Source organism: Sorex araneus, chromosome 5 (assembly GCF_027595985.1).
Source record: "Sorex araneus isolate mSorAra2 chromosome 5, mSorAra2.pri, whole genome shotgun sequence".
Taxonomy (NCBI): domain Eukaryota; kingdom Metazoa; phylum Chordata; class Mammalia; order Eulipotyphla; family Soricidae; genus Sorex; species Sorex araneus.
Window position 1 is genome coordinate 131,854,078 of NC_073306.1, and position 26,110 is coordinate 131,880,187.

The 26,110-nt window shown below is 53.3% G+C and overlaps 1 protein-coding gene across 2 annotated transcripts in view; it reads right to left on the bottom strand.

The window, feature by feature from the left end:
* Nucleotides 1-1,438: 1,438 nt before the first annotated feature.
* The window catches only part of ZNFX1 (zinc finger NFX1-type containing 1), a 33,549-nt gene continuing 8,877 nt past the window's right edge, over nucleotides 1,439-26,110 (bottom strand). The window contains exons 4-14 of one of the 2 annotated variants that reach the window (XM_055139505.1): nucleotides 19,749-19,880; nucleotides 18,209-18,357; nucleotides 17,426-17,575; nucleotides 15,982-16,102; nucleotides 13,441-13,691; nucleotides 11,136-11,275; nucleotides 9,597-9,751; nucleotides 8,997-9,142; nucleotides 6,397-6,507; nucleotides 6,110-6,205; nucleotides 1,439-4,872 (exon numbers count right to left, since the gene is read on the bottom strand). In XM_055139505.1, the coding sequence (XP_054995480.1) occupies nucleotides 2,431-4,872; nucleotides 6,110-6,205; nucleotides 6,397-6,507; nucleotides 8,997-9,142; nucleotides 9,597-9,751; nucleotides 11,136-11,275; nucleotides 13,441-13,691; nucleotides 15,982-16,102; nucleotides 17,426-17,575; nucleotides 18,209-18,357; nucleotides 19,749-19,880 (3,893 nt within the window). In that variant the 3' untranslated portion in view covers nucleotides 1,439-2,430. Of the gene's footprint in view, nucleotides 4,873-6,109; nucleotides 6,206-6,396; nucleotides 6,508-8,996; nucleotides 9,143-9,596; nucleotides 9,752-11,135; nucleotides 11,276-13,440; nucleotides 13,692-15,981; nucleotides 16,103-17,425; nucleotides 17,576-18,208; nucleotides 18,442-19,748; nucleotides 19,881-26,110 lie in introns of both variants that reach the window. The other variant, XM_055139504.1, reaches the window with a different exon arrangement.

The window sequence follows — 26,110 nt, forward strand, 5'->3', positions numbered from 1 at the left end:
TTCACAATAGCCAGAATCTGGAAAACACCCGAGTGTCCAAGAACAGACGAATGGATAAAGAAACTAGAACATCTACACAGTGGAATACTATGCAGCTGTTAGGAAAAATAAAGCCATGAACTTTGCCAATAAATGGATGTACATGGACAGCATCATGCTGAGTGAAATGAGTCAGAAGGAGAGGGACAGATACAGAATGCATTCATTTGTGGGATATTGAAAAAAAAATAGTATGAGATTATTATCCAAGGCCGGGGAAAACAGGCCCGGAGGATGGTCAGTGGTTGGAAATTACCACAGGTTTGTGAGGGGTGGAGGGTAGTAAAGATAGAGGAGGGTTTAGTATATCAGTAGTTGGAAATAGCCACGCTGGAGAACGGAGTAAACCATAATGTCCAGTATGAGAGAGCAGAGGAGGGAGGGGGAGAGAGAGACCTGCCATGGGGGCAGGCTGGGAGGGAAACGGGACACTGCTGCTGGGAAATTACACTGGTGGAGGAATGGGTGTTGGAACATTCTATGACTGAAACCCAGTCATAAACAGCTCTGCAATGCTTTTGACAGTGATTCAATAAAAAACGTTAAATGAAAACAAAACAAAGAAAAAAACCCTTTTGCCTCTGGTGAGACTTCAACTAGAGGTTTAAAAAGATAATTTAAAATATAGGGGCCAGAGTGATAGTACAGTGGGTAAGGTGCTTGCCTTGCACATAGCCAGCCTGGGTTTGATCCCTGGCAGCCTTCTGTTCCCCTGAGCTTGCCAGGAGCGATAACAGATCAAAACCAGACAGAAGCCCTGGGCACAGTCAGGTGTGGGCTACATCCACCCCCCGCCCTGCCAATTATTTTTCTTTGTGAACTATAGAGTACGGAGGTTCATGTCCAGGCCTTGCATCTGGTCAACCCCGGTTCAACCCTCAGCAATGCCAGGAGTGATCCGGCACCACCCTCCTCAGTTCTTGGTCATGAGTAACAGTGGTTGGCTAGGGGGCCCAGAGGGCAGTTCGGTGGCTTGGAACAATTGCTTCATAGCCCTAAGATCGTGGTTTCCATGCCCAGGGCCACCACAGACACTGGGCATGGTCCTGGTCGTGCTGCTGTCATGCCCGTCCCTGACACCAAGAGCTGCTTCTGGCTACTCCAATGCGAGGTGTGAGCACAGCTGAAGGATGGCGCGAACAGCAGAGCTGGAAGGAGGACCCCCGGAGAGCACCACAGCTAGAGTCCAGCCCCTTAATGAACACTGGCCACGTGTTGTGAGCACTAGAACTTGATGTGCCTTTTGTCACCAAAACACCAGCAATAATGACGCCGGGGGGAGGCGGTCCAAAGACCCAGAGCACAAAGGGCCTCTCGTGGGCAGTGTCTCCTCTTGTGTCTTCAGACTCGAAGCTGCTTAGCTGCTGCGGACAGTTGAGCACAATCATCGACCACCACGTTTTCTCAATCATTGTTTTTATTAATTGGCTTCAGAGGCTAAAGTGCATAGTAAAGACAAAAAAGGAAATGCATACATAGGAAAGGGGCGTTTTTCTTGCCAACATTAGAAAGACCTGAGATGCCTAAGTGTCTGTCCTAGGGAACACTGGACCGAGAATGTGTAGGCAGACAGCAGGCCTGCGGGGCTGGCTGCTGGCGTGGGGCGGGGCCTGCAGAAGCTGCTCTCATGCTAACCCTGCAGCGGCGGGTGTCGAGACTTGGAGAGGTGCTACTGGTGACAGATGTCAGTTCCGTTCCACTGGGGTCCCCTGGGAACCAGCACTGCTACTGCAGGCACAGAGATCACCACCCCAAAGTGGTCACGGGAAGGGCACAGGGCCCGCTCCTGCTTCCCCGGGCCGACTGCACAGGGCCCCGGCTGCAGACTTGTGTTCAGCCCTCCAGCCCCCGGTGAAGATGTGACTGGGCCAGTGTCAGTCAAGGGTCTGCTGCGTCACTGCCGCCGAGGAGGAAGGCAGGCAGGATTCTTGTGCTCCATGGAAGGATAAACAGTTCGTAATTCTGGGTCTCTGTCATTAGAAGTTAGTCTGCAAGTTATGGACGGCCTGGGAGTTAGCATGAGCCTAATAACCGAACTCATACTCTGGCCCTTCGTGCTGCAGGAAGAGATCGAGTCAGACCCAGAAATACCACTGGAGAGCCCTAGGCGGAGCTCAGATATGCTCCAGGGAGTCTGTCCACTAACTTGCAAGAGAGAGAAAGAGGAGAAATGTTAATTCTGCTCTCAGTTCTGGAGGTAAAGTGCTTATTCTAGCGCAGGGGTAAACCTAGAAACGTGGGCAAGCCCTAGAAGTGGATCCTTAAATAGGTGCTACGATTAAAAGACAATAGAAAAAAGCCATCTTCCGTTTCTCCAGGCAGCCGCCTGCGCCGACCGGGGTGGCCGGGGTGGCCGGGGTGGCCGGGGCGGAGGGCCGCGGGCGCCGCCTCCTAGAGCATCCTCTGGAGCTCTTCGAAGTTCATCAGGTTGTTGGCCGTGTCGGACCATGCGGGGTGCCGGGCTCCGTCCATCTCCGAAGCGAGCTGGTTGCTGCTCTCGAGTGTGTGATTCACGCCGCCAATCACCTCGTTACACTCGGGGCACTTGCCCCTCTGCGTGGCGCCCCCACACTCGCTAATCACGTAGATGTGGCCGTTGGGGCACTTGAACCAGTGGCCCTGCGGGAAGCCCATGGCTTTGACGATCTGCACCCGCTCTTCGTCGGAGATGCCCAGGCCAGAGCAGGGCAGGGAGGCTTTCAGCGCGTCCATCTTCTTCTGCACGAGCTGCTCGTCCTCCTGGGTGAACTTACAGGTTTTCTCCAGGATGCGCCGCACGCTGAGCACCTCCTCGAACGTGCTGCCTCTCATCTTGCCCTCGGCCATCTTGCAGCGCGTCAGGAGGTTCACCAGGTACGTGAGTCTCTGCAGCTCGCACTGCAGGTCGTCCAGCTCCTGGCTGCTGAAGCTCAGCCGCTTCCTGGCAATCCACTCGTGAACCTGATCCAGGCGCATCTCCACTCCCCACTTTTCCACCACATGGAACTTTTTCAGAGAGTCCCTCAAGCTAGCCAGGTGGTCGTAGAAGCGGATGTAGTTCTCCACGAGGCCCAGGTCCCTCACGGACAGGTTCTTCTGAGCCAGCTTCTCCTCCAACATCTCGAAGTCGTCCTGGCGCAGCTGGTAGAGGAGGCTCTTCTTCTCCAGCATGCCCTTCAGCTGCTCCTGGCGGTCGCCGATGTCTCCGGCTGAGCCCTGGATCTTCTTCTTGACAATCTCAATCTCTTCCAGGCGCTTCTTGATGCTGGTCCCGTACCTCAGGTTTTTGCGGATGGGCACCTGGCAGACAGGACAGACCTTTAACTTGATGGCCACTTCATCGTCCTCCTGCTCGATCATGTAGCGGTCCAGCGACTGCACCTCAAAGATGTGGTTACAGTCCTCCAGCTGCACAAAGCGGGCGTCCGGCTCGTCCTCAGAGCCAAAGAAGATCTGGGTGACCTCCTCCCGGTGGCACACCCGGCACTTGCTGGGGCACGGCTCTCCGCACAGCCCGATGCAGGGGTGGCCACAGGCCAGCATCTGGGTACAAGGCACGTAGCACGGGGGCCGGTTGCAGGGCTCCGAGCAGAGCTTGGTGCACTCGTAGTGCTGGCAGCGCCAGACGCAGGGCTCCACGCAGGGGCTGCACAGCTCCCCGCACTTCTTCTTGCACTGGCTGTGGATGCAGCGGTTCTGACAGGTGCGCTGGCAGGGCGGGCACTCCCCGATGCAGGGCTCCTGGCACTTGTGGGAGCAGATGAGCAGGCGCTTGCAGGGTTGCTGGCAGCGCTGATGGAAGCGCCCTTCGAAGCAACTGTGGCAGGTGCCGGGACAAGGGTGCCCGCAGGCCAAGACCGTGTCACACTTGGTGGTGCACTCCACAGGCAGGTCGTACATGAGGTCCTCCACGTTGCCACACTTCACCTGCTGGCTGTGCCCGCACTTGAGCTTCACGGAGACCTTGACCGAGCACAGACGCACGCACTCCTCGCCACAAAGGTGACTGCAGTCGTGCCCGCATTTGAGGACTTTGGGGCAAGGCTCCTGGCAGCAGAACTTCGACTCGGGCATGGAACACGGCACCATCTGTTCATGGCCGCACCGAGAAATGACTTTGGGTACTTTGACCTGGCAAGGCTGACACTCCTGGAAGCAAACACGGGGACACCGGTGCCCATCTGGGCAAATGATTTTCTGGCATGGCTTCATGCACTGGAACTCCTTGTGTAAGGAGTCGTAGGGGTGGCAGGCCCGCGTGCAGACATGCCCACAGCTCAGTCGGAACTCACAGGGCAGGCTACAGCCGCCTTCGGGCACTTTCTGGAAGTCGGACGCCTTGGACACAGAGGTGTGGGTCTCGGGGTGGTTCTGGCAGCACAGCCTGAGGCTGGGGCCGATCTGGGCGCTCTCGCGGAGGGTGTGGATGATCCTGCTCCACAAGGGCACCCTGGCCAGCATCTGCATGTTCCCGATGCAGTACATGCCCTTCTTGGCCCGGGACAAGGCCACGCAGATGCGGTTGGGGATCTGAAGAAAACCCACCTTGCCCTCCTGGTTACTCCGCACCAGCGACAGGAGAATGATGTCATTCTCTTCCCCCTGGTATTTGTCCACTACGTGTACCTTGACGCCGGCAAAGGTCTTCGCGGGCATGAGCTTGCGCAGGCAGAAGAGCTGCCCGGTGTAGGTGGTGAGGATGGTGATCTGGGAGGGGAGGTATTCCTGGCACAGGAAGTACTTGCACAGCTCCACGACAAAGCGAGCCTCGTGCTGGTTCTGGTGGCTTTTGCCTTCCTGGATTTCCTGTTCGGGAAAGTTATGCTCCACAAAGAAAAGATTGGAAGAGACGCCCTGGGAAGGAAAAGAAGTCACATGGTAAACGAGCACGCTCTCTCGAGCACCCCCCAACACACTCTCTCTCTCTCTCTCTCACATACACACACACACACACACATATAGGCATACAGGTTTGTTTTAATTTAGGGTCGCACCTGGCATTGCTTGGCTTCCCTGTAGTAGTGCTGGGGAGAGGATACAAAACTTTGTGTGATGCATGAGTCTGTGGGGTGTGGGAGGGCGGGCTCAAGTATGTTGTGTGTGTGTGTGTGTGTTTTGTCAGGAGTTGAACCCAGGGCTTAGGCATGCTAGGCAAATGCCCTCCGAGACGGTTTCTCCTTTCTGTCTTCACATGCACTATTCGCGTGAACCTTTTCCAGAGACCAGGGCAACTTCATACACTTTGTACCCAATCTTTCATTTCTGAAATTGGTTACTATGTGCTCTGTTCTGAAGCCACAGCAAATAATGGAATAGACAGTTTCATGTATTTTAGCTTTCATAATATTTGATATTAATATAATAGTCACGCACTCATATTCCAAGTATGTTCTAGTTCAGAGAACTAAGGTCAGCTCTGATGACATTAGCTTCACAGCAGCTCCACTGGGCCACTTTACACGCCTGGCTGTCAAGCCAATCACATCAGTAAGGCAGCGACTCCCATTCACACTAGACAGAAGGCCCCGACGCTCAGCGCTGGGCAGGAACTTACTACACGTCACAGAGCTATGACCAGATGACTCGGGATTCGAAACCCCAGGCCTGTATTCTCAATTACACTACTAGTCCTCCTCTCGGTAAACATTTTTTTAAAAGGTTGATTCAGGGGTGGGGAAGAAGAGGCGGGAATAAAGACTAGATTAGAGGTGACACAGGGACAGTGTTGGAAGATCATAGACACTTACATGGGTGGTAGGGAAAACTGCATCAGTATCATAAATAATAAAGAAATACAGAAATCTAATACTTTTATCACCCTGTTACCAAACCACAGGGGGAAAAAAGCTCCTTCTAGGGGGCTAGGGGCTGGTGCCTTGCTTCGTGGGCAATCCGGGCTTGGTCCCAAGGGCCACAAGGAATGACTCCCAGGCAGAGCCAGGCTAGCCCCCAAACGCTGCTGGTGTGACCTTAACACCCGTGCTGTTTCCCACCTACCCGCCCCCCGGCCCCCTCCCTCCCCCAAAAGCCTTGAGGAAAAGGTCTCCCAGGTCACTGCCAGCCTGAGGAAGACTGGGTCGGGCAGACTGACCTTAATCTTCTCGTACTTCAGGACTGAGGGGTGATTCTCCAGGTCCTGGTAAATGTGGGGGGTCAAGAGCCGAGCAATCTCGGGGCACATGCGGTGCTGAAACAAAACACAGTCACTGGATACACGGACAGAAAAGGGCCTTCAATCAACACCAACCCAGCACAGGCCACGGTGTAAGGGAGTCCGACAACAATTTCCTCAGGAAACCAGGTTTGTGTTAGGAGACCCCACTTCCCGGCAACCCCCTCTCCCACACATCTGACAAGGAGAGAGGCCGTGCTCCTCACCTGGTAATTCAGACGGACAAAGGGAATGTTGGCTTTCACCAGCCGTTCGAAGAGGGACACCTCGAGGTTGAAGTTCTTAGCCAGGTCATACACGTTGGCACTCGGGCGCAGCTGAGAAGGCACATGGCTGAGCACTGCTGGCTGGGGCGCGCTAAGGCACCCCCCTCCCCCAGCCTCCCACCCAGGGCGGCACAAGGTCTGCGTGCCAGCTCGTCACGTCTGACGTGGTAAGAGTGACAGGACAGGAAAGCCACAAGTAGGTTGTGCTGACAAGAGGAGGCTCCGAGCTAAGTCCTTCTAAAGGGGTGTGCGCCCAGGAGTGGGGGTTCCGAGCTAAGTCCTCCTAAACTGCAAGGGATGAGCTGATAAAACTGAGGATCCTTCAAAAGGCCAGTGACGGGTCAGGAAGGTGGCTCCCGGTTCTGGAGAGCCTTGCAAGCAGGGGCCCCGGCTGTGACCCCCAGCACTGCATGTTCCCAGAGCACTGTCTGCAGAGGCGCTGGTAGCCCCCGGGATCGCTAGGTCTCAGCCTCAAGCACAGAGACTCAAACACGTAGATTAATCATTCCAGGATGATTCCCACACCCCCAAGTGCTACTGGGAAGACCCCGATTTAAAAGTGTTGGGGCAGGGGCCCCAAAAAAAGAGAAAAAAAAAAAAGTTTTGATTTTGATATTAAGTGTAATGGGAAGGGGCTGGAGCGATGGACAGCAGGCAGGGCGTTTGCCTTGCACGCAGCTGACCCGGGTTCGATTCCCAGCATCCCATATGGTCCTCTGAGCACCGCCAGGAGTAATTTCTGAGTGCAGAGCCAGGAGTGACCCCTGTGCATCGCTGGGTGTGACCCAAAAAGAAAAAAAAAAGTAATGGGAAACCAGAGATCACTGTGGCTGGCACTCAGGGGCCACCTGAGTGGCGGGATGAAGCCAGGTGCAAGGTCAGCACCCCAACTGCTGGGTTTTCTGGCCCCTCCAGCACCTAATTAAAAACAACAAAAATCACGTTAGCTTTTTTATGAAAACTGGTTAAAAGAGTGACAAAAAAGGCTGCTGCATGCAAGGGCCAGGGAGGTAACTCAGAGGCCAGGAGACAGCGGAGCAGGGGCTAGGACGTGAATTCAAAATTGGTCCCACCTGGGGAATGCCGACTGGTTCAGCCCTTCTGGAAAACAATTTGGACGATTCTCAAAAAATTAGATATTGAATTCCCATTTGACCCAGCAATACCACTGCTGGGAATATATCCCAGAGAGGCAAAAAAGTACAATCGAAACAACATCTGCACATGTATTTTCATCGCAGCACTGTTTACAATAGCCAGAATCTGGAAAAAACCCGAATGCCCCAAAACGGATGACTGATTGAGGAAACTTTGGTACATCTATACAATGGAATACTATGCAGCTGTTAGAAAAAAGGAAGTCAAGAATTTTGTAGTTAAGTGGATGGGCATGAAAAGTTTCATGCTGAGTGAAATGAGTCAGAAAGAGAGAGACAGACATAGAAAGACTGCACTCATCTATGGTATATAGAATATCAGAGTGGGAGACTAATACCCAAGAACTGTAGAAATAAGTACCAGGAGGTTGACCCCATGGCTTCGAGGCTGGCCTCACGTTCCGGGGAAAGGGCAACTCAGAGAAGCGATCACCAACTACATTGTAGTCGAAGGCCATGTGGGGGAAGGGAGTGGTGGGCTGAATGAGGGCGAGAGACTGAGCACAGCGGCCACTCAACACCTTTATTGCAAACCACAACAGCTAATTAGAGAGAGAGAACAGAAGGGAATGCCCTGCCACAGTGGCAGGGTGGGTTGGGGGGGAGATGGGATTGGGGAGGGTGGGAGGGACGCTGGGTTTACGGGTGGTGGAGAATGGGCACTGGTGAAGGGATGGGTTCCCGAACTTTGTATGAGGGAAGTATAAGCACAAAAGTGTATAAATCTGTAACTGTACCCTCACGGTGATTCTCTAATTAAAAATAAATAATTTTTTTTTTTTTTTTTTGCTTTTTGGGTCACACCCAGCTATGCTCAGGGGTTACTCCTGGCTTTGCACTCAGGAATTACTCCTGGCGGTGCTTGGAGGACCATATGGGATGCTGGGGATCGAACCCAGGTCGGCCGCGTGAAAGGCAAACGCCCTACCCGCTGTGCTATCGCTCCGGCCCCTTAAAAATAAATAAATTATTTAAAAAAAAAAAATTGGTCCCACCTGGCCCCGAGGACCACCGGCTGAGGTCCCGGAGGCACACGGCACCGGCACCGTGGCCTCGAGTGTGTGCGCATCCTCGGGCTGGCCTGGCTGTCTGAGGGCCTGGGGGAGTGTCCCCACGGCCCTGAGCACTGTGCGGAACACTCCCCTGCGCTCCGTCCCCACCCAAACCACCCAGATAGTCATGCTTTTGAAATAAACGGCCACAGTGACTAGCGAAGTGGCGGGGAGGTGACACGGCGATGCCTCGTCTGCAGAACACCCCAAGAGCACCTGACCTTGAAACTGGGAGGCGAGGGAAAGAGAAACCTCGAAGCCCCGACCACCACGCTGAAGGACAGCAAAGCCAAGATCAGGGTTTCCCGCCCGCCGGGGGAGTCCGTCCTACCTGCTGGTGGTCCCCGATGAGAATGAGGTGCTGGCAGGCCTTGCTCAGCGTGGCGATGGTGTGGGCCTCCAGCACTTCCGCAGCCTCTTCCACGATGACGATGCGAGGCTCCACCTTCTGCAGGATCTGGCGGTACTTGGCGGCACCTTGAGTAAGCAAAGGAAGAAGCGCCCATGGGTGGATGCCCCAGAGCCACTGCAGCACTAATCCGTAGCCACCCGGGCTGTGGCGGTGCCCACTGAGGATGAGCACTGTTGGGTGGGTTGTTGCTGGGGTTCCAAACACAGCAGGCATGAAAGGGGTGACGTTCGGGGCCGGAGCGATAGCACAGCGGGTGCAAACGCCTTGTACGCGGCCGACCCAAGTTCGATCCCCGGCATCCCATATGGTCCCCCAAGCACTGCCAGGAGTAATTCCTGAGTGCAAAGCCAGGAGTAACCCCTGAGCATCGCTGGGTGTGACCCCCCAAAAATAAAAGGGGTGACGTTCACCAACAGTTCCCTACACACAACCAGCTGTCAGCAGCTCTGCAGCGTATTTGCCTCCAGTGTACTTCAGGCCTCCTATGGCCGCAGGCGCCAGGCAGCACAGCTCCCTCACCTGTGGTTGTCATTCCCACGACTTGGGCATCCTTTAGGATGTGCAGGTCTTCCTGCAGCCTCAGCTCGGCCATTCTCTCGGCCGCGGTGTGGTACTGGCGCTCGTAGTTGAGGATCTTCCGGCGCGTGTCAGCCTGGTACATCTGGAGCCACAGCCTAGAAGAACGGAAGGCAGCACGGAGAGGAGTCGGGCGCTGCCAGAGGCGGAGGAGCCCTCCAGTACGCTGCAGGTACCAAGTGGGCCCAGGACCTAAAGGAACTTATAGGCCGGTGGGGGGAGGCGGAGGGCACAGGAGACCAGGGCCGGAATGACAGTACAGCAGGGAGGGCGTCTGCCTTGCATGCAGCCAACCCGGGTCCATTTCCCAGCAACCCATGTGGTTCCCTGGGAACTGTCAGGAGTAACCCCAGAGCACTGTCGTGTGTGGCCGCAAAACTAAATCCAAATCAAACCAAAAGAGACCAAGGTATCCAAAACGCCCAAGTGTCCCGACAGTCCCAAACGTCCAGCAAAAAAGGAGGTCAGTGAGATGCAGAGTTGGGATAGAGACGGGTCGACTGGGAGAGAATCGGGGACTTCCAAACGCTCAACAAGAGTTTTCATCAATGGGGCTGGAGCGATAGCACAGCGGGGAGGGCATTTGCCATGCACACAGCCAACCCGGGTTCGATTCCCAGCATCCTATATGGTCCCCTGAGCACCGCCAGGAGTAATTCCTGAGTGCATGAGCCAGGAGTAACCCCTGAGCATAGCCAGATGTGACCCAAAAAGAAAAAAAAAAAAAGTTTTCATCAATTCTCCCTGCTACCTTCCTTCCCTCCCCCAACCGTCCACAATACTTGTGCAGTTAACCGTGGAGTCACACAGCGTTCCAATGGCCGCAGTACACCTCATATCAAACCCACGCTGCCCACTGGCCCCGCCCACGTCTCTGCTGTCGCTTTTTCTCTCTGACGACGAAGCTGGCTGCTGGTTCTCAATTCCCCAACAGCGAGTCCCTCCTACAACCGCATTTGCCTTCCCACCCCACCTCCGCGGAGCTGCAGCCCCAACCTCCTCTCCCACTTCTGCAGCCGGCTCGGGCCCCTTCAATACCGACCATTAGCACTTTGCTCTTCTCAGTGGTGATGCCTCATGGGAACTTTTTTTTGGGGGGGAGGGGGGCCACACCTGGCGATGCTCAGGGGTAACTCCTGGCTCTGCACTCAGGAATTACTCCCGGTGGTGCTTGAGGAACCCTATGGGATGCTGGGAATCGAACCCAGGTCGGTCTCGTTCAAGGCAAACACCCTCCCCACTGCTCCAGCCCCTCATGGGAACTTTTAAATTTCTGTAATCTCCCTGGAGAGACTCGAAGCTCTGTGACCACACACCAAGCGTCTATTCCATCCCACAACTGTATCTCCAGCACCAGCAGGGGCGCAATGGGTCACTGAGCGCTGCCGGAGGCCTGGAGGGTGGGCTATGTGCTAACACAAAGAGGGACCCCTGGGGAGGTGGAGGGGCTGGTCAGGGTGGGGTGGGGGCAAGACACGGTACCTGTAAAGCTGCCACCGGGAATTCAGGTCCAGCTGCCAGACATCCTGGATCTCATTGGCCTCTGCCTCGGTCATGGTGTTCAGCTTGCGAAGCTCAACCTTGACTTTGCTCTTCATCTTCTTCTTCTGGCTGCGCTGCATCTGTGGACAGCGACACTAGCTAGGGCCACCCTCTCAACAGCCCGTACGCCCACAAGCCCATGGCAGGGCCCACAGCACGAAACAGGGGTTGCCAGGTCTAATAAACCAGAGATGCAGTACGCCGCTGACCCCAGTCCGATCCCCACCACCACGGTACCCCAAACACTGCAAGGAGAGACCCCTGAGCACTGCTAGGAGCAGCCCAACCTGTCCCTCCCACCGAGAAGAAAATAAACCAGTACACAAACCAACCCAGGAGCATCTCAAACTCTCCCAAGGGATGCTCCACACACAGTGACTGAGTAAGGGGTCGGGAACTCGCCTGCCTCCACTCAAAGCCCCCCAAAAGTTACTGAATCTCTATGTGCCTCGGCATCCCCTTTGAAGGATGGAAATGACAGGCCAGGGAGAGAGTGCAAACAGGTGGGGGGAGAGGCCCATCCCCTGACCCCCGGGCGTGGGCCCCCACACTGTGAGGCCACAGCAGTCCCTAGCTCTGACATGTGGCTCACCCCCACAAGTGCCCAAACCAACGGAGTACGGCCTCCAGAGGAGGCTGGACTAACGGAGGAAGCGCACGGTAAGCACCTAGAACAGCGCCGAGGCTAGTTACCCCTGAGTGCCTGGGCAGCCTCTCTGGCTCCAAAAACAGGTCATTCAAGTGGCAGAGCCGGGCCTCTCGCCGTACCGGGGCTGCTCCTACGATCTCAAGGTGAGCGAGGGGGAAGAACTTTCAAGCCAAAGGACTGTTCAGAGAGGGCTCTCCTGCTCTGCCCCCACCCGTCTGGGCTCACAGCCTTTAGAAGGACACGAGACGGACGAATGTCACATATTGTCAAGCTGGAGGCAAGTCCTCCTGAAGCCAGAGCAGGGGAGGCCCACGCTGGGGTCACGAATCTACCCGTTTCATTCTGCTCAGGGTCAAAGCCAGCACACCGGTGCCTTTTCCAGTCCAAGCGGCCCTTGAAAGATCTTAATAGTGGGGTTCAGAAGATGTTAAAATTCTTGGGCTGCAGCGGTAGCACAGCAGGTAAGGCATCTGCCTTGCTCTCGACTGACCCAGGTTCGATTCCCAGCATCCCATGTGGTCCCCTGAGCACCGCCAGAGGTAATTCCTGAGTGCAGAGCCAGGAGTGACTCCTGTGCACCACCGGTGTGACCCAAAAAACAAAACAAAACAAAACAAAACAAAAAAAAAAACATAAGATGTTAAAATTCTTGTTTTGCCTTTTTTTGGCCGTGCTCAAGGTTCAATCCTGGCGGGGCTCAGGGATGGGGTGCCTGGGATCGATCCCGGGTCAGCTGCATGCAAGGCAAGTACTCTGCGGAGCTCTGGCTCTGGCCCCAGATGTTGGGACTCCGAGCAGCCAGGCTGCGACTGTCGGAGAAGCGCACGGGCTACCCTGAGGACAGAGTCCAGACACAGACCCGGCACACTCTGGTCCGGCTCTAAACAGCCAATCAGACCGTGACTGAGGCTGCGTCTCCCACGGGCCGTATAGCTGTGCTTCGTCCTGGGCTTCCCGCCTGCTCCCTCCAGTCAGGAAGCTTCCCCAGGCTTGTGAGAGGGCAGCACCCAAGCAAGTCCGGGGGCCGGGCCCGTGTGTCTGCTCTGACTCCTAAGAGTGGGGTCCCTTAAAAACCCAGGGGCCGCCTTTGCTCTTTTCTCTGTGAGGGCATCTCATGCCAGGATCCCTCTGAGAGGCCAACTCTCTCTTTTTTTTTTTTGCTTTTTGGGTCACACCCGGCGATGCACAGGGGTCACTCTTGGCTCATGCACTAAGGAATCACCCCTGGCGGTGCTCAGGGGACCATATGGGATGCTGGAAATCGAACCCAGGTCATGCAAGGCAAACACCCTACCCACTGTGCTATCACTCCAGCCGGAGGAGCCAACTCTTTTTTTTTGGGTGGGGGGGCCCAACTCTTAATACTCATGGCATTAGATCCTCCATCCCGCACCAAGACTAGCCAATAAAATGGGCAAATACAGTGAAGCCCGAGGAGAACAGGACCGTGCTGACACGGAACAATGGGCGGCAGTTCCAGCGAGAACAGACACTCTCTGTTCAGGCTAGGGGGAATCTACCACTCACGGGCGCCGAGAGCCAGACCCTCACTTCCAGTTCTGGGGGCTCTGCAGGAGGACAGGGCAGCGAGCTCACCTCCCACTCTCCTGCGGCCTGCTCCTGCCCGGCGGCTGCTCCCGGGCCGTAGTTGTCCAGCCGCATGGCCAGCAGCAGTTTCGCCAGCTCTTGCACGGCCCCGTTCTCTTCCTTCTTCCGCCGCCGGGGCCGCACCTCCTCCTCCTCCTCGATCACCCGGTCTGCTTGGATCAGGTCAGCCTCCTCTGCGATCTCGATCAGCGAGCCCTCCTCTTCCCCTTCTTCCTCCTCCTCCTCCCCTTCTGCCTGGGCTGAGAGAGAGCAAGCAGGACAGCGATGGGGACGCGAAGCCTGAGGATGGCGGAGGGGACAGTAGCTGTGCGAGCTTAGACATATGGAGGCGCTCTCTACCGGTTCACTCTTACTTCAGGAGGAAAACGAGGAGGAATGAGAGTAGGGGAGGGAAACTTAGGTTTCCTGACACTTTTTTTTTTTTTTCTCTTTTTGGGTCACACCGGGCAATGCACAGGGATTACTCCTGGCTCATACACTCAGGAATTACTGCTGGCAGTGCTCAGGGAACCATATGGGATGCTGGGAATCAAACCCCCGTACGCCTCGTGCAAGGCACACACACACCCTACCCACTGTGCTATCACTCCAGTCCCGAAACCGGAAAAGTCTATGAGGCCAGTGCAATCTGGTTTATATCAGGGAGGTTCAGGTTTGGTCCCCTGAGCACTGCAAGAGGTCTCAGAGCAGTGAGCTGGGAGCAGCCCTGGCATACTGCCAGATGCAGCTGAAACATTTTCATCATATTAATACACGACTTCTAAGGAGCTTCTACTTGTAACAAATACACAGAGGGAGGTATGTAAATGTGTGACTTAAAGGATAATAATGGGCCAGAGAGAGCACAGTGGGCAGGGCACCTGCTTTGCACGGGACTGACCCAGATTCTGTCCCCGGCACCAATATGGTCCCCCAGCCCATCAGGAGTGAGCTCGGGACAGAGTCAGCAGTAAGCGCTGCTGGGTGTGGACCCCAAATAAACACCAAAACCTACATAATAATAAAAAACACATACATACATTCTTAAAGAAGCAGAAAACCACTAATCTCTTTTTTGTTTTTGGGCCACACCCAGCTGTGCTCAGGGCTTATTCCTGGCTCTGTGCTCCGGGGTCACTCCTCGTGGTGGTCAGGGGACACGACGGGGTGGAAGGGATTGAAAGTGTTATCAGCCACACGCAAGGCAAATGCCCTACCCACGGTACTATCGCTCGGCCCCCAGTTTCTCTGAAGACTTTTGTGGACCTCTTCCGACCTGAACTTTTTATTACTCATTTCCTTCCAAAGCAAGTAAGGCCGGCCAAGGAGATTCGCGCTCTCCATGCGGGAAGCCCGAGCTGGACCCTGGGAACCACACGGTCCCCTGGACATTCACCAGCACTGTGGATGTGGTCTCGACATGAAGCCGAGGGAGACGGCCTGGGAGGCCGGAGCACCTGTGGCTGCAGCCCTGGAGGCCATGGGCAGAGGCACTGACAAGTGTGTCACCAACCCCCTAAAACAAAACTTTACCGCTATGTAAATCTTGAACACAATGTCAAGTGTAGACTTAATATTTTGAGGTCTACAAGATGGAATCACAATGTTCAAATTTTCCTAAAATTTGCCTTTTCTGTTCAGCATGTTTTTTGTTTATTTTTTTCTTTTTGGGTCACACCCGGCGATGCACAGCGGTTACTCCTGGCTCTGCACTCAGGAATTACTCCAGTGGTGCTCAGGGGACCATACGGGATGCTGGGATTCGAACCCGGATTGGCCACATGCAAGGCAAACGCCCTATCCGCTGTGCTATCGCTCCAGCCCCTTCTTTTGTTATTTTAATTGTTGTTTGAGCACAACCAGCAGTGCTCAGGGTTCACTGCCGGCTCTGCACTCAGGGATAACTTCTGAAGGGGCTCAGAGGACCACATGGGCGCGGGGGGAACACACCACCGGTGTCCCGATTCCCTCCTGCAGACCCCCTCCCGCACAGCCTGCCTCTGTGGCAGACACTCCCCCCCCTCCTTTCAGGCGTTACGGCCAGCAATACAGGGACTGGACGGTCAGCACGTACAACACCTCCTCTCCTTCCAGCACCAGCTCCAGGCCAGAGGGGTCATCTCCAACCCTCTATCCTAACTGCCCCCCTCCCACACACCCCCACTTGTGGCAAGCTTCCAACTATGGCCCAGTCCTCCTGGCCCTTGTTTCTGCTGTCTTCAGGTAGAAGTCTCACACTATGATTTTTTCATACCCTGCACATGTGACTCCATCTTCTCATCAGTGGAGGTCATAGAGCAAATCTTGCCTGGTACAATCGTTCTCACTGTCTGGCTATTCCTCCAGTTCCAACATGTGTTTGCAGCATGCTCTACAATCAGTAGAACTCCTATCCCGTGACGTGCCTACTAAGGGTCTCCTGATCTGTTTTCCTGTCGCTCTTTATCTGACTGATCGTGTCAGTGTCCTGGGCACTGGCCCTGAGCTCCGTTCCTCCGGTCCTGACCGTCCTCTCCCTTCCTTGTGGCCATGCAGGCACACACGTCTTACCTGTGTTCTCAGGCCCTCCGGGAGCAACGCTCTGGGTGAACGTGCTGACTCCCAGGCCCAGCCACTCCAGCATCATGGAAGGAGAGTGCTTCCAGCCCTGGTAGCAGACCCAGTCACCATCCTGCGGGGGAGAGTCACAGTCACGAGACTTCCCTGACAACCAGGAACAGCAAGCGCCCGCAGTTATTATTATTTTTAAAAACAAAAGGAGAAACCCAACCCCCCCAAAAAAGCAAGCTTCCTGCCTCTCATGATAAAACCAGGGGCCATGGGAGAAACAAACACCCACTCCTGAATGGCACAAGCGGCTAGACGTGGTTTGCCGGCAGACCCTTTCCAGGTGGCTGAAGGCTTCCCGAGCCTAACATCTAACGGCCTGCTTTATTTTTGTTTTGGGGCTACTCCTGGATGTGCTCAGGACTTACTCCTGGCTGTGTTCAGGGATCACTCCTGCTGGGAGTCATATGGGATACCATATGGGATGTTGGGAATCGTGCCCAGGTCAGCCACATGCACGGCAAGTGTCCTCCCTGCAGTCCTACCATGCTGGCCCCTAACCGCCTACTAAGAACAGAGCTCTCACTTCCCTGGTCTCCTAGGCATTTGCCTTATAAAGATCATGCCAACTTTTCCAGCAGCTTCCGCAGGTAAGCAACACTCTGGCCATTACACCTGACTCCTGAGGGACCAGGGAGCGCACTGGCCCACGTCACCCCGTCTCCGTGACCTGCACCCGTGAACCCCCAAGCTTCCTGCCTGTGCTGTGCTGCCGTGATGAAGTTTCACGCAGCAGGCACTTGGGCATTCCACCAAGAATTTCACAAACAGCTGCTGGGGCCGCAGGTGGCGGCGCGAGCTAGAGAACTCTTCACGCGGGAGCCTGGTGGGGTCACTGGAGCACACGTGACCAGAGACGTCCACTCGCATCACTGGGCAGTCTCCCAAACAAAACAACACTGAAAGCGCAGCTCACAAAGATACACTTGTCTAACCAAATTACAACCCTAAATTCATTTGCAAGAACTGTCATTTCTGCAAGAGAATGTCTCCAATACTGGCAATTTCACTTTGTTCAACCTAGTCTTCTTCTTGGGGTGGGGGCAGGGCACACCTGGTGGCGGTGAGCGAAGCCCGCAGCGCTGAGAACTGGGCGTGGGGCTGCCACAGAAGCAGCACACATTCCAGCCCCCGGCGCCACCTCCTCGGTCCTAACAACTATTATTATCCCATTTCGTAAGAGGAGACGGGCACCGGGGAGTTAGCAACTTTCCCAGGGGAAAACTAGGATCTGAACCAGGACACTCACTCCCAAGTCTTGTTCTGGCCAAAACACCCGGCCGTCTCTCGTGAGGAAACCCCCCCAAAGTGAATGCACCACTGCTTCCGCTGCAGGGCTCTCCCAGGGCCCAGGCAGGAGCCACGCTGCCCCCGGGATGACCGCTACCTGGACGGGTCCGCTGATGAGGCTGTTCCAGTGCTGCGGCGAGATGTACTTCTCGAGGTGCTGTTCTCGTAGCACCCCGCGCATGGTACACTCCAGCGTCTGGGCCCCTTCATGCAGCTCCTGCTCGGATTCCTTCATCTCCGTCATGATCTGCCCAAAACAGCACAGGACAGGCCTCACCCCCCGCTCATCTCAGGTCCCCCCAGAGAACATGCAGCCGTGCCAGAGACAAGCGCGGGGGAGGGCCCCTAACAAGCTGGCCAGAAGGAGCCACTGCTCCAAAGCCCAACACCGACACCTTCAAACCTATGGGCGCAGCCCTGAACGCGGAACCCTCGGGTGGATCCCCGAGCCGCGTGGCGCCCTGAGCACCGCTGGCTGGGACTTAAAACACCAAAAATAAAACTCGAGCAACCAAAGCAAAGGCGGGGCGGGAGCATGCTTCCCACATAGGAGCCCCGGGTCCGATCTGCAGGCAGCCTCGTCTCTCTTAGCACCCCCAGGAGCAAGCCTTGAGGCTGTGGCCCCGGAACCCAAACCCAAAGGACACAAAGACTCCCAGGCCACCCATCAGCAAAGGGAACAAAGAATACAACAGAAAACCAGGCCAGGCCCGGGATGCCAGAGGCCGCTCGGTTCCTGGGGCCTTTGGGGGGGGGGGGGGGACACTGCTTCCCAGCGGGCTGCCGCTGTCCCCGGGGTGTCCCTGTCTCTGTCCCTCCCTCCTCCCCGGACTGTGGTGGCAGAGGGGCCGGCAGGGGCAGGCTGGTGCTCCCGGCTTACACTCATGTAGGCCCTGCGCAGGTGCATGGGGAGGTTGCGCCGGAACTCCCGCTTGTTCCTCAGCTCCCGCAGCGTGAACTGCTTCAGGACCTCGCTGTTGCTCCTGCCGCCCACCCGGACGATGCTGGTCTTCTGACACCTGCAGATGCCTGTGAAGCAAAGTGGAGCGTGGCGGAGTCTGTGGCTCCTTCCACCGACCCGCGTGACGCTGGTCTTTAGACACTTGTAGATGCCTGTGAAGCAAAGCGGGGCATGGCAGAGTTGGCAGGAGCCGTGGCGGAGCCTCTCCGCGGAGAGCGGCACGTGTGGGGGATGTGGCCTCAGTTGGTCCCGCAAGGAACCGACTGGTGCTGACAAGTAACTGCACCACTAACATGTGACAGACACCACCCGGCCTGCCGAGGACGCTAGTGTCTTACGGGTGGTGGGGGGGCCGCTCAACCCCTGAAATCCCTTAGCGCTGACGACCAACAAGAGCAAGTCAGGCGGGGGAGGGAAGAACACGAGCTTCTGAATCAGACCACTGGAGGCCCCAACTCTTGGCTCTATCACTCAGCTACGGAAACTGCATCGTTACTTCACTTGAGCTTGGAACACCGTTTATGACTTAGAGGCATTAGTACTTTCCGTAAAGAGCTACATCTAGGGAAGAGAAGGGGCATCTTTTACAGTCCCGTGGTAGGGTCTGATACAAAATAAGCATTAGTTCTTTACTATTCACTTTTCAGATATTTACTGACTGCTTATTACTTGCCAGATATAAGGCAGGTAAGGACGAGAAAGCAGTCCCTAAGCTGTTCTCCTGTCTCAGTCTGAAGATAAGATGCATATTAAGCAATTTATCAGAATGGTCATCAAGTGTAGTAGGTAATATTAAATACAAGATCCTCTTAAGTAATGGGGGGCATGCCTTCTAGGGAGGGGAAGAGATCTAGTGTTGAAAATATAATGCTTAAAACGAGACTCCAAGAATAAGGAAGATTTATGTAAATGAAAAGAGGAATGGAAAATAACATTTTAAGCAAAAAACAGACATACTCATTCATTAATGCAATTAATTATTTTTTGAACGCCAATAATGTGTCATGAAGATAGAAAGAAACTTGACAGACCCTTAGAATGTACACAAGACAGGTTAGAGACAGAAATGAATTATTCTATACGTGCTAAACATCTGAAAAAAAATTCTAAAAGAATTGTCACTGTGTGAAGGTAATCAGGAGAGTTGGCCTGAAGGGAGGTGAACGAGCAGAGAGAATGGACGGGTTAGGAGACAAGCAGAGAGGAGAGAAAAAGCAGATTCTAGGCAGGGGGACAGCATGGGATGAGGAAGTCTGGCGAGCTGGAAAGAACTGAAGATAAGCAGCGCTGATGAAGTAGAGCGAGCAAAGACGTAGGAGGATGACGCCCAGAATCAAGACAGAACGGAACACACGCAGCCTGGCGGAGCAGGGTAGGAACCAGGGAACAATAGAAGCCAGTGAAGCTGCTGCTGATTCAACCATGTCTTGAGAGAGAACGTTCTGCCCACAGACATTACCTTCTAAAAACTGGTCCAAAGCATGATTAGTATAGCACACGACCAAGATGGGGAACTTCTGGCGGCTAATTTGCCAAACAGGTTCATTGGTTAGAAGGGCCTGAACAATTTTGAGACCCACATAAGTCTTGCCTAGAAGACAAAAAGGAGAGTTAACAGTTAACAAACCGTCGCACTGTAGCACTGTCCAGCTGTTCATCGATTTGCTCGAGCGGGCACCAGTAACGTCTCCATTGTGAGACTTGCTGTTACTGTTTTTGGCATATCGAATACGCCACAGGGAGCTTGCCAGGCTCTGCCGTGCAGGTGGGATACTTTGGGTATCTTGCCAGGCTCTCCGAGAGGGGCGGAGGAATAGAACACGGGTTGGCCTCGTAAAAGGCGAAAGCCCTACCGCTGTGTTATCGCTCCAGTCCAGTTAACAACTAGGAGACTTTTCTTCTTTCTTTTTACAAATTTTGGGCCATACTCTGTGGTGCTCAGAGGTCTACTCCTAGCTCTGCACTCAGGAATCACTCCTTGGCGGTGCTTGGGGGACCATATGAGATGCTGGGGATTGAACCTGGGTCAACCCCATACAAGGCAAAGCCCTACCCGCAATGCACTATCGTTCTGGCCCCCACTTGGAGATTTTTATTTTTTTCTTTTTGGGTCACACGTGGCGATGCACAGGGGTTACTCCTGGCTCTGCACTCAGGAATCACTCCTGGCGGTGTTCAGGGGACCCTATGGGATGCTGGGAATTGAGCCCGGGTTGACCGCGTGCAAGGCAAACGCCCTACCCGCTGTGCTATCGCTCCAGCCCCTCGGAGATTCTTTTAAAGGGGGTTATCACTTATAGCAAGTCATCACCAAAGAAAATCCTTGGGGGGAGGGGGCTAGAGCGCACAGCAGGGAGGGCGTCTGCCTTGCACGTGGCCGACCCAGGTTCCATTCCCAGCATCCCATAGGGTCCCTGATCACTGCCAGGAGTGATTCCTGAGTGCAGATCCAGGAGTAACCCCTGGGCATCGCTGGGTGTGACCCAAAAAGAGAGAGAGAGAGAAAGAAAGAAAGAAAGAAAGAAAGAAAGAAAGAAAGAAAGAAAGAAAGAAAGAAAGAAAGAAAGAAAGAAAGAAAGAAAGAAAGAAAGAAAGAAAGAAAGAAAGAAAGAAAGAAAGAAAATCCTTGAGGCTGAAGTGATAGCACAGCAGGGAGGGCGTCTGCCTTGCATGTGGCTGACCCCGGTTTGATTCCCAGCATCCCATAGGGGTAATAGAGCACCGCCAGGGATAATTCCTGAGTGCAGAGCCAGGAGTAACCCCTTAGCATTGCCGGGTGTGACCCAAAAAGCAAAACACAAACAAACAAAAAAGAAAATCCTTGAGTTTCCCAAGCAATGCTCAGGGCCCCAGGGCCACTCTCAGCAGTGCTTGGTCAGTGAGGACACGTCTGATGCCTGGGCCCTGTGGTACTGAGCACTGCCAAGGCCACACAGTGATGCTCAGGGTCCCCAGGGCTAAACTGGCAGATAGGGAGCCTGTGGCCAAACTGGACTGCCACACATCCAAATCATGCACCCCCAGCCCTCTGCCAGCTCCCCGGCCCAGACTGTCCTTAGCTTGTTTACTTTAGGATAATCGTGCTTCCCAGTCACCTGGCTCCTCTTACCAGCTTCCCGTGAAACTTCCCAGAGAAGTCACTATGGATAAATAAGTATGATCACTTACTTTTTTTTTAAATATATTTTTATAGGGGCTGGAGCAATAGCACAGCGGGTTTGCCTTGCACGCGGCCGACCCGGGTTCGATTCCCAGCATCCCATATGGTCCCCTGAGCACCGCCAGGAGTAATTCCTGAGTGCAGAGCCAGGAGTAACCCCTGTGCATCGCCAGGTGTGACCCAAAAAGCAAATATATATATATATATATATATATATATATATATATATATATATATATATTTTTTTTTTTTATAAAGTTGCTCATAATAATTTATTCACTTGCTCTTTTTCTCACCTTCCCTCTCTTCTTGGGCCTCGGGGCCTCCCCCAGCTGTGCTCAGGGTTCACTCTGGGCAGTGCTTGGGGAGACAAGCCAGGGACTGACCTAAGATGAGCCCAGTAAGGCTCGTGTACTATCTGCTGTGCTATCTCCGCCCTCCAGCCTCCTCTCTTCCTGTTTCCCCAGTTTCTTGCTGGTGACACACGTGCAAGGTCAAGGCACGCACTTTATCCCCGAGCCCCAGACCTCCCCCCACCCCGCCCCTGCACCTTTATTTTGATTTTTGTTTCTGGGCTACGTCTGGCAGTGCTCAGGGATAACTCTTGGCACAGCATGGAGGACCATATGGGATGCTGAGGATCGAACTCAGTTCAGTCACGTGCAAGGCAAGAGCCTGCCATGCTGTACCATCTCTATGGCCCCAGGACCTAATCTCAAGGGACCAGGGCACGTGTTTTATACGCTGGAGGCTGGGTTTGATTACCAGCTCAACGTCAGGAGAAGCCCCCAGGCACCATGGTATGGTCCAAAACCGAAGAATCTTTTAAATTTTGTTTTGGAACTATTCCTTATTAAACATAAAATTAAAATTAATAATATACCAAATATTTTTGGTTTGGGGCTACAACCAGTGGTAGATCAGGGCTTACTCTTTTTTTTTTTAAATTGTTTTATTTTATAAGGTAGTTCACAATATTTGATTACATTTAATATTCAAACACCAATCTCATCGCCATTATACCTTCCCACTACCACATTTGGGATGTTTCCATCCAAACCCCATTCCCTGTCCCAAAGGAGACCTGAAATAATATACTTTGTATTGTTATGAAAAACTGCTGAAAATGCTACAAAAAGGTATCCACAGAGGAAAAAGTGTGAAGGTTGTTCTATTTTGATAGGGGCCATTAGGACCTTGTATAAGAGATCACTAACATGTCATTAAAGGTTGAGCCTTGTGAATTTTCGTATATACATCTGTAAATAAATATATATAAACATGTGTGTATATATGTATTTTTCCCCCCTCTATGGTGCCTACTATTTGAACTCCATCACAAATATGGTGCTTTATTCTTAGAGTATGGATAGGGTGTGTCACGTGGCCACATTAGGCTGAGTGGTCGGGAATACGTTCACTCATAGGTGAGGTCAGCCCGAGCGTGTGGGGTGTGGCCTTGAACAGGGCGGCGGCTGGGTTCTGGAGGTTTTCAGCTGGGTCCCTTGGGGCCGGGAAGACTCTCACCCACTCCCCTCTGGGGCATCAGGGCTTACTCTTGATCACATCAGGGCTCAACAGGAGACCACATGGGGTACTGGGAACTGAACCTCAGTCAACCGTGTGTATGGCACGAGCCCTGCCCTCTGTACTACCCCTCCAGTCCCATGACCAAAAATTCAAACCTCTCTTATCAGTAGAAACTAGGAGATCAGGCTGGAGAAATAGTATAGCAGGTAAGGAATTTGCCTTGCATGGTACCAACCCGGGTTGAATTCCTAGCAACACCCATAGTCCCTGAGCATGGCCAGGAGTGGCCCCTGAGCAAAGAACCAGGAGGAAGCCCTGAGCACTGCTGGGTGTGGCCCTAAAGCAAAACAATTAGAGGGATCAATAACATAAATATTAGGAAGACTATAAGGAAACAGAAACACTAATTCATTCTTGGCAGGAATATAAACAAGTACATTCTTGTTTGTGTGTGTGTGTGTGTGTGTGTGTGTGTGTGTGTGTGTGTGATCAATTTCTTCCCTTCTCTCCTCCCCAATAAAAAATTTTAAAAAACTTGTATCGAAATTCCGGTGAGACATTACAAAGCTGTTCATGATTGGGTTTCAGTCATACAATGTCCCAACAGCATCTCTCCACCAGTGCACCTTCCTCACTACCAATGTCCCCCATTTCCCTCCAGCCATCCCCCACCCCCACCCCATCCTGCCTCTAAGGCAGACACTCTTCCTCTTCCTCTCTTTCCGTGCAATATAGGTACCAAGAGGTGATCATGTTTGTTTAGGTCGTTCATTATTTCTACTGGGAAAGTAAGGCTGGAGCAGTTTTTTAACTGGGTGGCAGCTTATGGCATGTGGATGTGACTGCCAAGGCTTCTGGAAGTACAGGGAGGAGGGGGGGAGGTAGCCCATCCAAAACCCCAGAAAGCCCGGAGATTTCAGTCACAAAACCCGCATACCCGAGTTTTCAGCAGATTATATCTCGGTAAAGTCTGTCCCAAGACGGATGGAAGTGATTTTGGATTGTGGAAGCAAGCGACTGTGGGGGGTTCTGCTTGGGTGAGCACCAGGCTGACCCGCCCCCACTACCAAGGCTGTTCAGCCTTGCGTGGGTTCAAGATGAACTGCCACTTTTGATCTCTTTCAAGATTTATTTATGGGTCTCTGAAGTAAGGCCCATAAATGAGCTTGCATAGCTGAGCCAGCGGTGGCTTGTGGGCATGGCTCCCACATACCTAACTTCTGACTGTTTAATCTCTCAGGAATTTTGGTCCTGAGTTGTTGGGGTCTGGTCAGAGGCACAGCAGCAATTCTGGGGTACCAGGAAGCCTGAAGACACCATTAGGCTGCTGAAGCACTTGCCCTGTGGGTACAAGCTGACCCGCATGTGGCCCCGCACCCCCTCGCCCCTTTGGCAGAAAGATACCATCCAAATTTGGGGTCTTGGCAACTGTTAACTCGATGCAGTTCGGTACATCGAGAGGGGCATGCCTGGTGCTTGAGGGCTTCTAGGCAAGTGCTCAGGGACCATGCAGTGTGGGGGTCCAAGCCAGGGCACGTTTACACGCACTTAAACCCTAGATTATCGCCCTAGATAAACCCTAGACTATCAGGGAGAAACCTCTCATTTTACTGTATTAATTTAACATGACTGACATTACTTTGGGTTTTTAAATTGGTTTTGGGACCACACCTGGCAGTGACCAGGGGCCAGTCCTGCCTGCTTGGGGGTCCTTCCTGGCAATGAAACCATCTGTGGTACAGGAGGGACAGGCAGACTGCAAGCAAAGCAAGAAGCACCTCAATGCCTGGAATATCTTGCTATTACCTTATCAGTGGTTTTTTGTTTGTTTGTTTGTTTTTATTTTTGAGTCACATGCACAGGGGTTACTCCTGGCTCTTCACTCAGGAATTACCTCTGGTGGTGCTCAGGGGACCATATGGGATGCTGGGCCATGTGCAAGGCAAATGCCCTACCAGCTGTGCTATCGCTCCAGCCCACCTTATCAGTGTTTTTAAAACAACCTTTTCTGGTATTTTTTTTTTTTTTGCAGGGGGAGGCGGTAGGGGGGTTAAGGGAGGAAGAGGACAGACATCCTTTCAGCAGAGAAAGCTAGCAGAACCTACCACCACAACTATTATCTGAATTTTCATCTTAGGAGGCGAAAAAACAAATTAGTATGCAGAGATCATAAAAATGCCTATAATATTATTATTATATATATTTACACTTTTAAAATTTGTTTGTTTTGGGGTGCTCAGGAATCACTCCTGGAAGGCTCCAGTGATCACTGAACCCAGGTTGGCAACGTGCAAGGCCAGTGCCCTACCCATTGCACTATCACCCTGGCCCCCAATATGTATTCACAAATTTCAGACCAATATATAAAGCATGACCTCACTTTAAAAGTTGTCAGTTTAAAAATAAATTTAAAATTATGCATATATGTTGGTCAACATGTAAATATCCACAAAGATGCAAAGACCCACCAGTATTAATCTTGGAGAACATCTGGAAATATGCACATAAAGATGGCCCTTAGCAGTGGATTATCAGCGCAGAGTAGAGCAGAAGTGGGTGAGGGACAGAGATGTGTATTTCCACCAAGAACAAGCACGCAGCCGGAGCGATAACAGAGGGGTTACGGCACAAGCGCCCTCCCCCGACTCCTCCCCAACAAATAAATGAATCAAAGTGTCTGGGAGATAGTTCCAAGGCCTGCAGTGCATGTGTGATTTCAGTTCCCTTGTTTGGGTGTTTTTGTTGTTGTTTTTTGTTCTTTTTTTGCTTTTTGGGTCACACCTGGCGATGCACAGGGGTCACTCCTGGCTCTGCACTCAGGAATTACTCCTGGCGGTGCTCAGGGGACCCTATGGGATGCTGGGAATCAAACCTGGGTCGGCCGCCTGCAAGGCAAACGCCCTCCCCGCTGTGCTATTGCTCCAGCCCCCTTGTCTGGGTGTTTGGGCTCTACCTGACATGGTGTCAGGATTTGCTTCTGGTGCCGGAGTCCAGGACCTGCCAATATTAAACCCAGGGTTTCTGCACGCAAAGCTTACACTTCAGTCCTCTGCGTCGTCTCCCAGGCCAGGAGCACATGTTTTGTACTGGAGCCCCAAGTTCAACTCACCGTATCATAGGGGGCTGGAGTG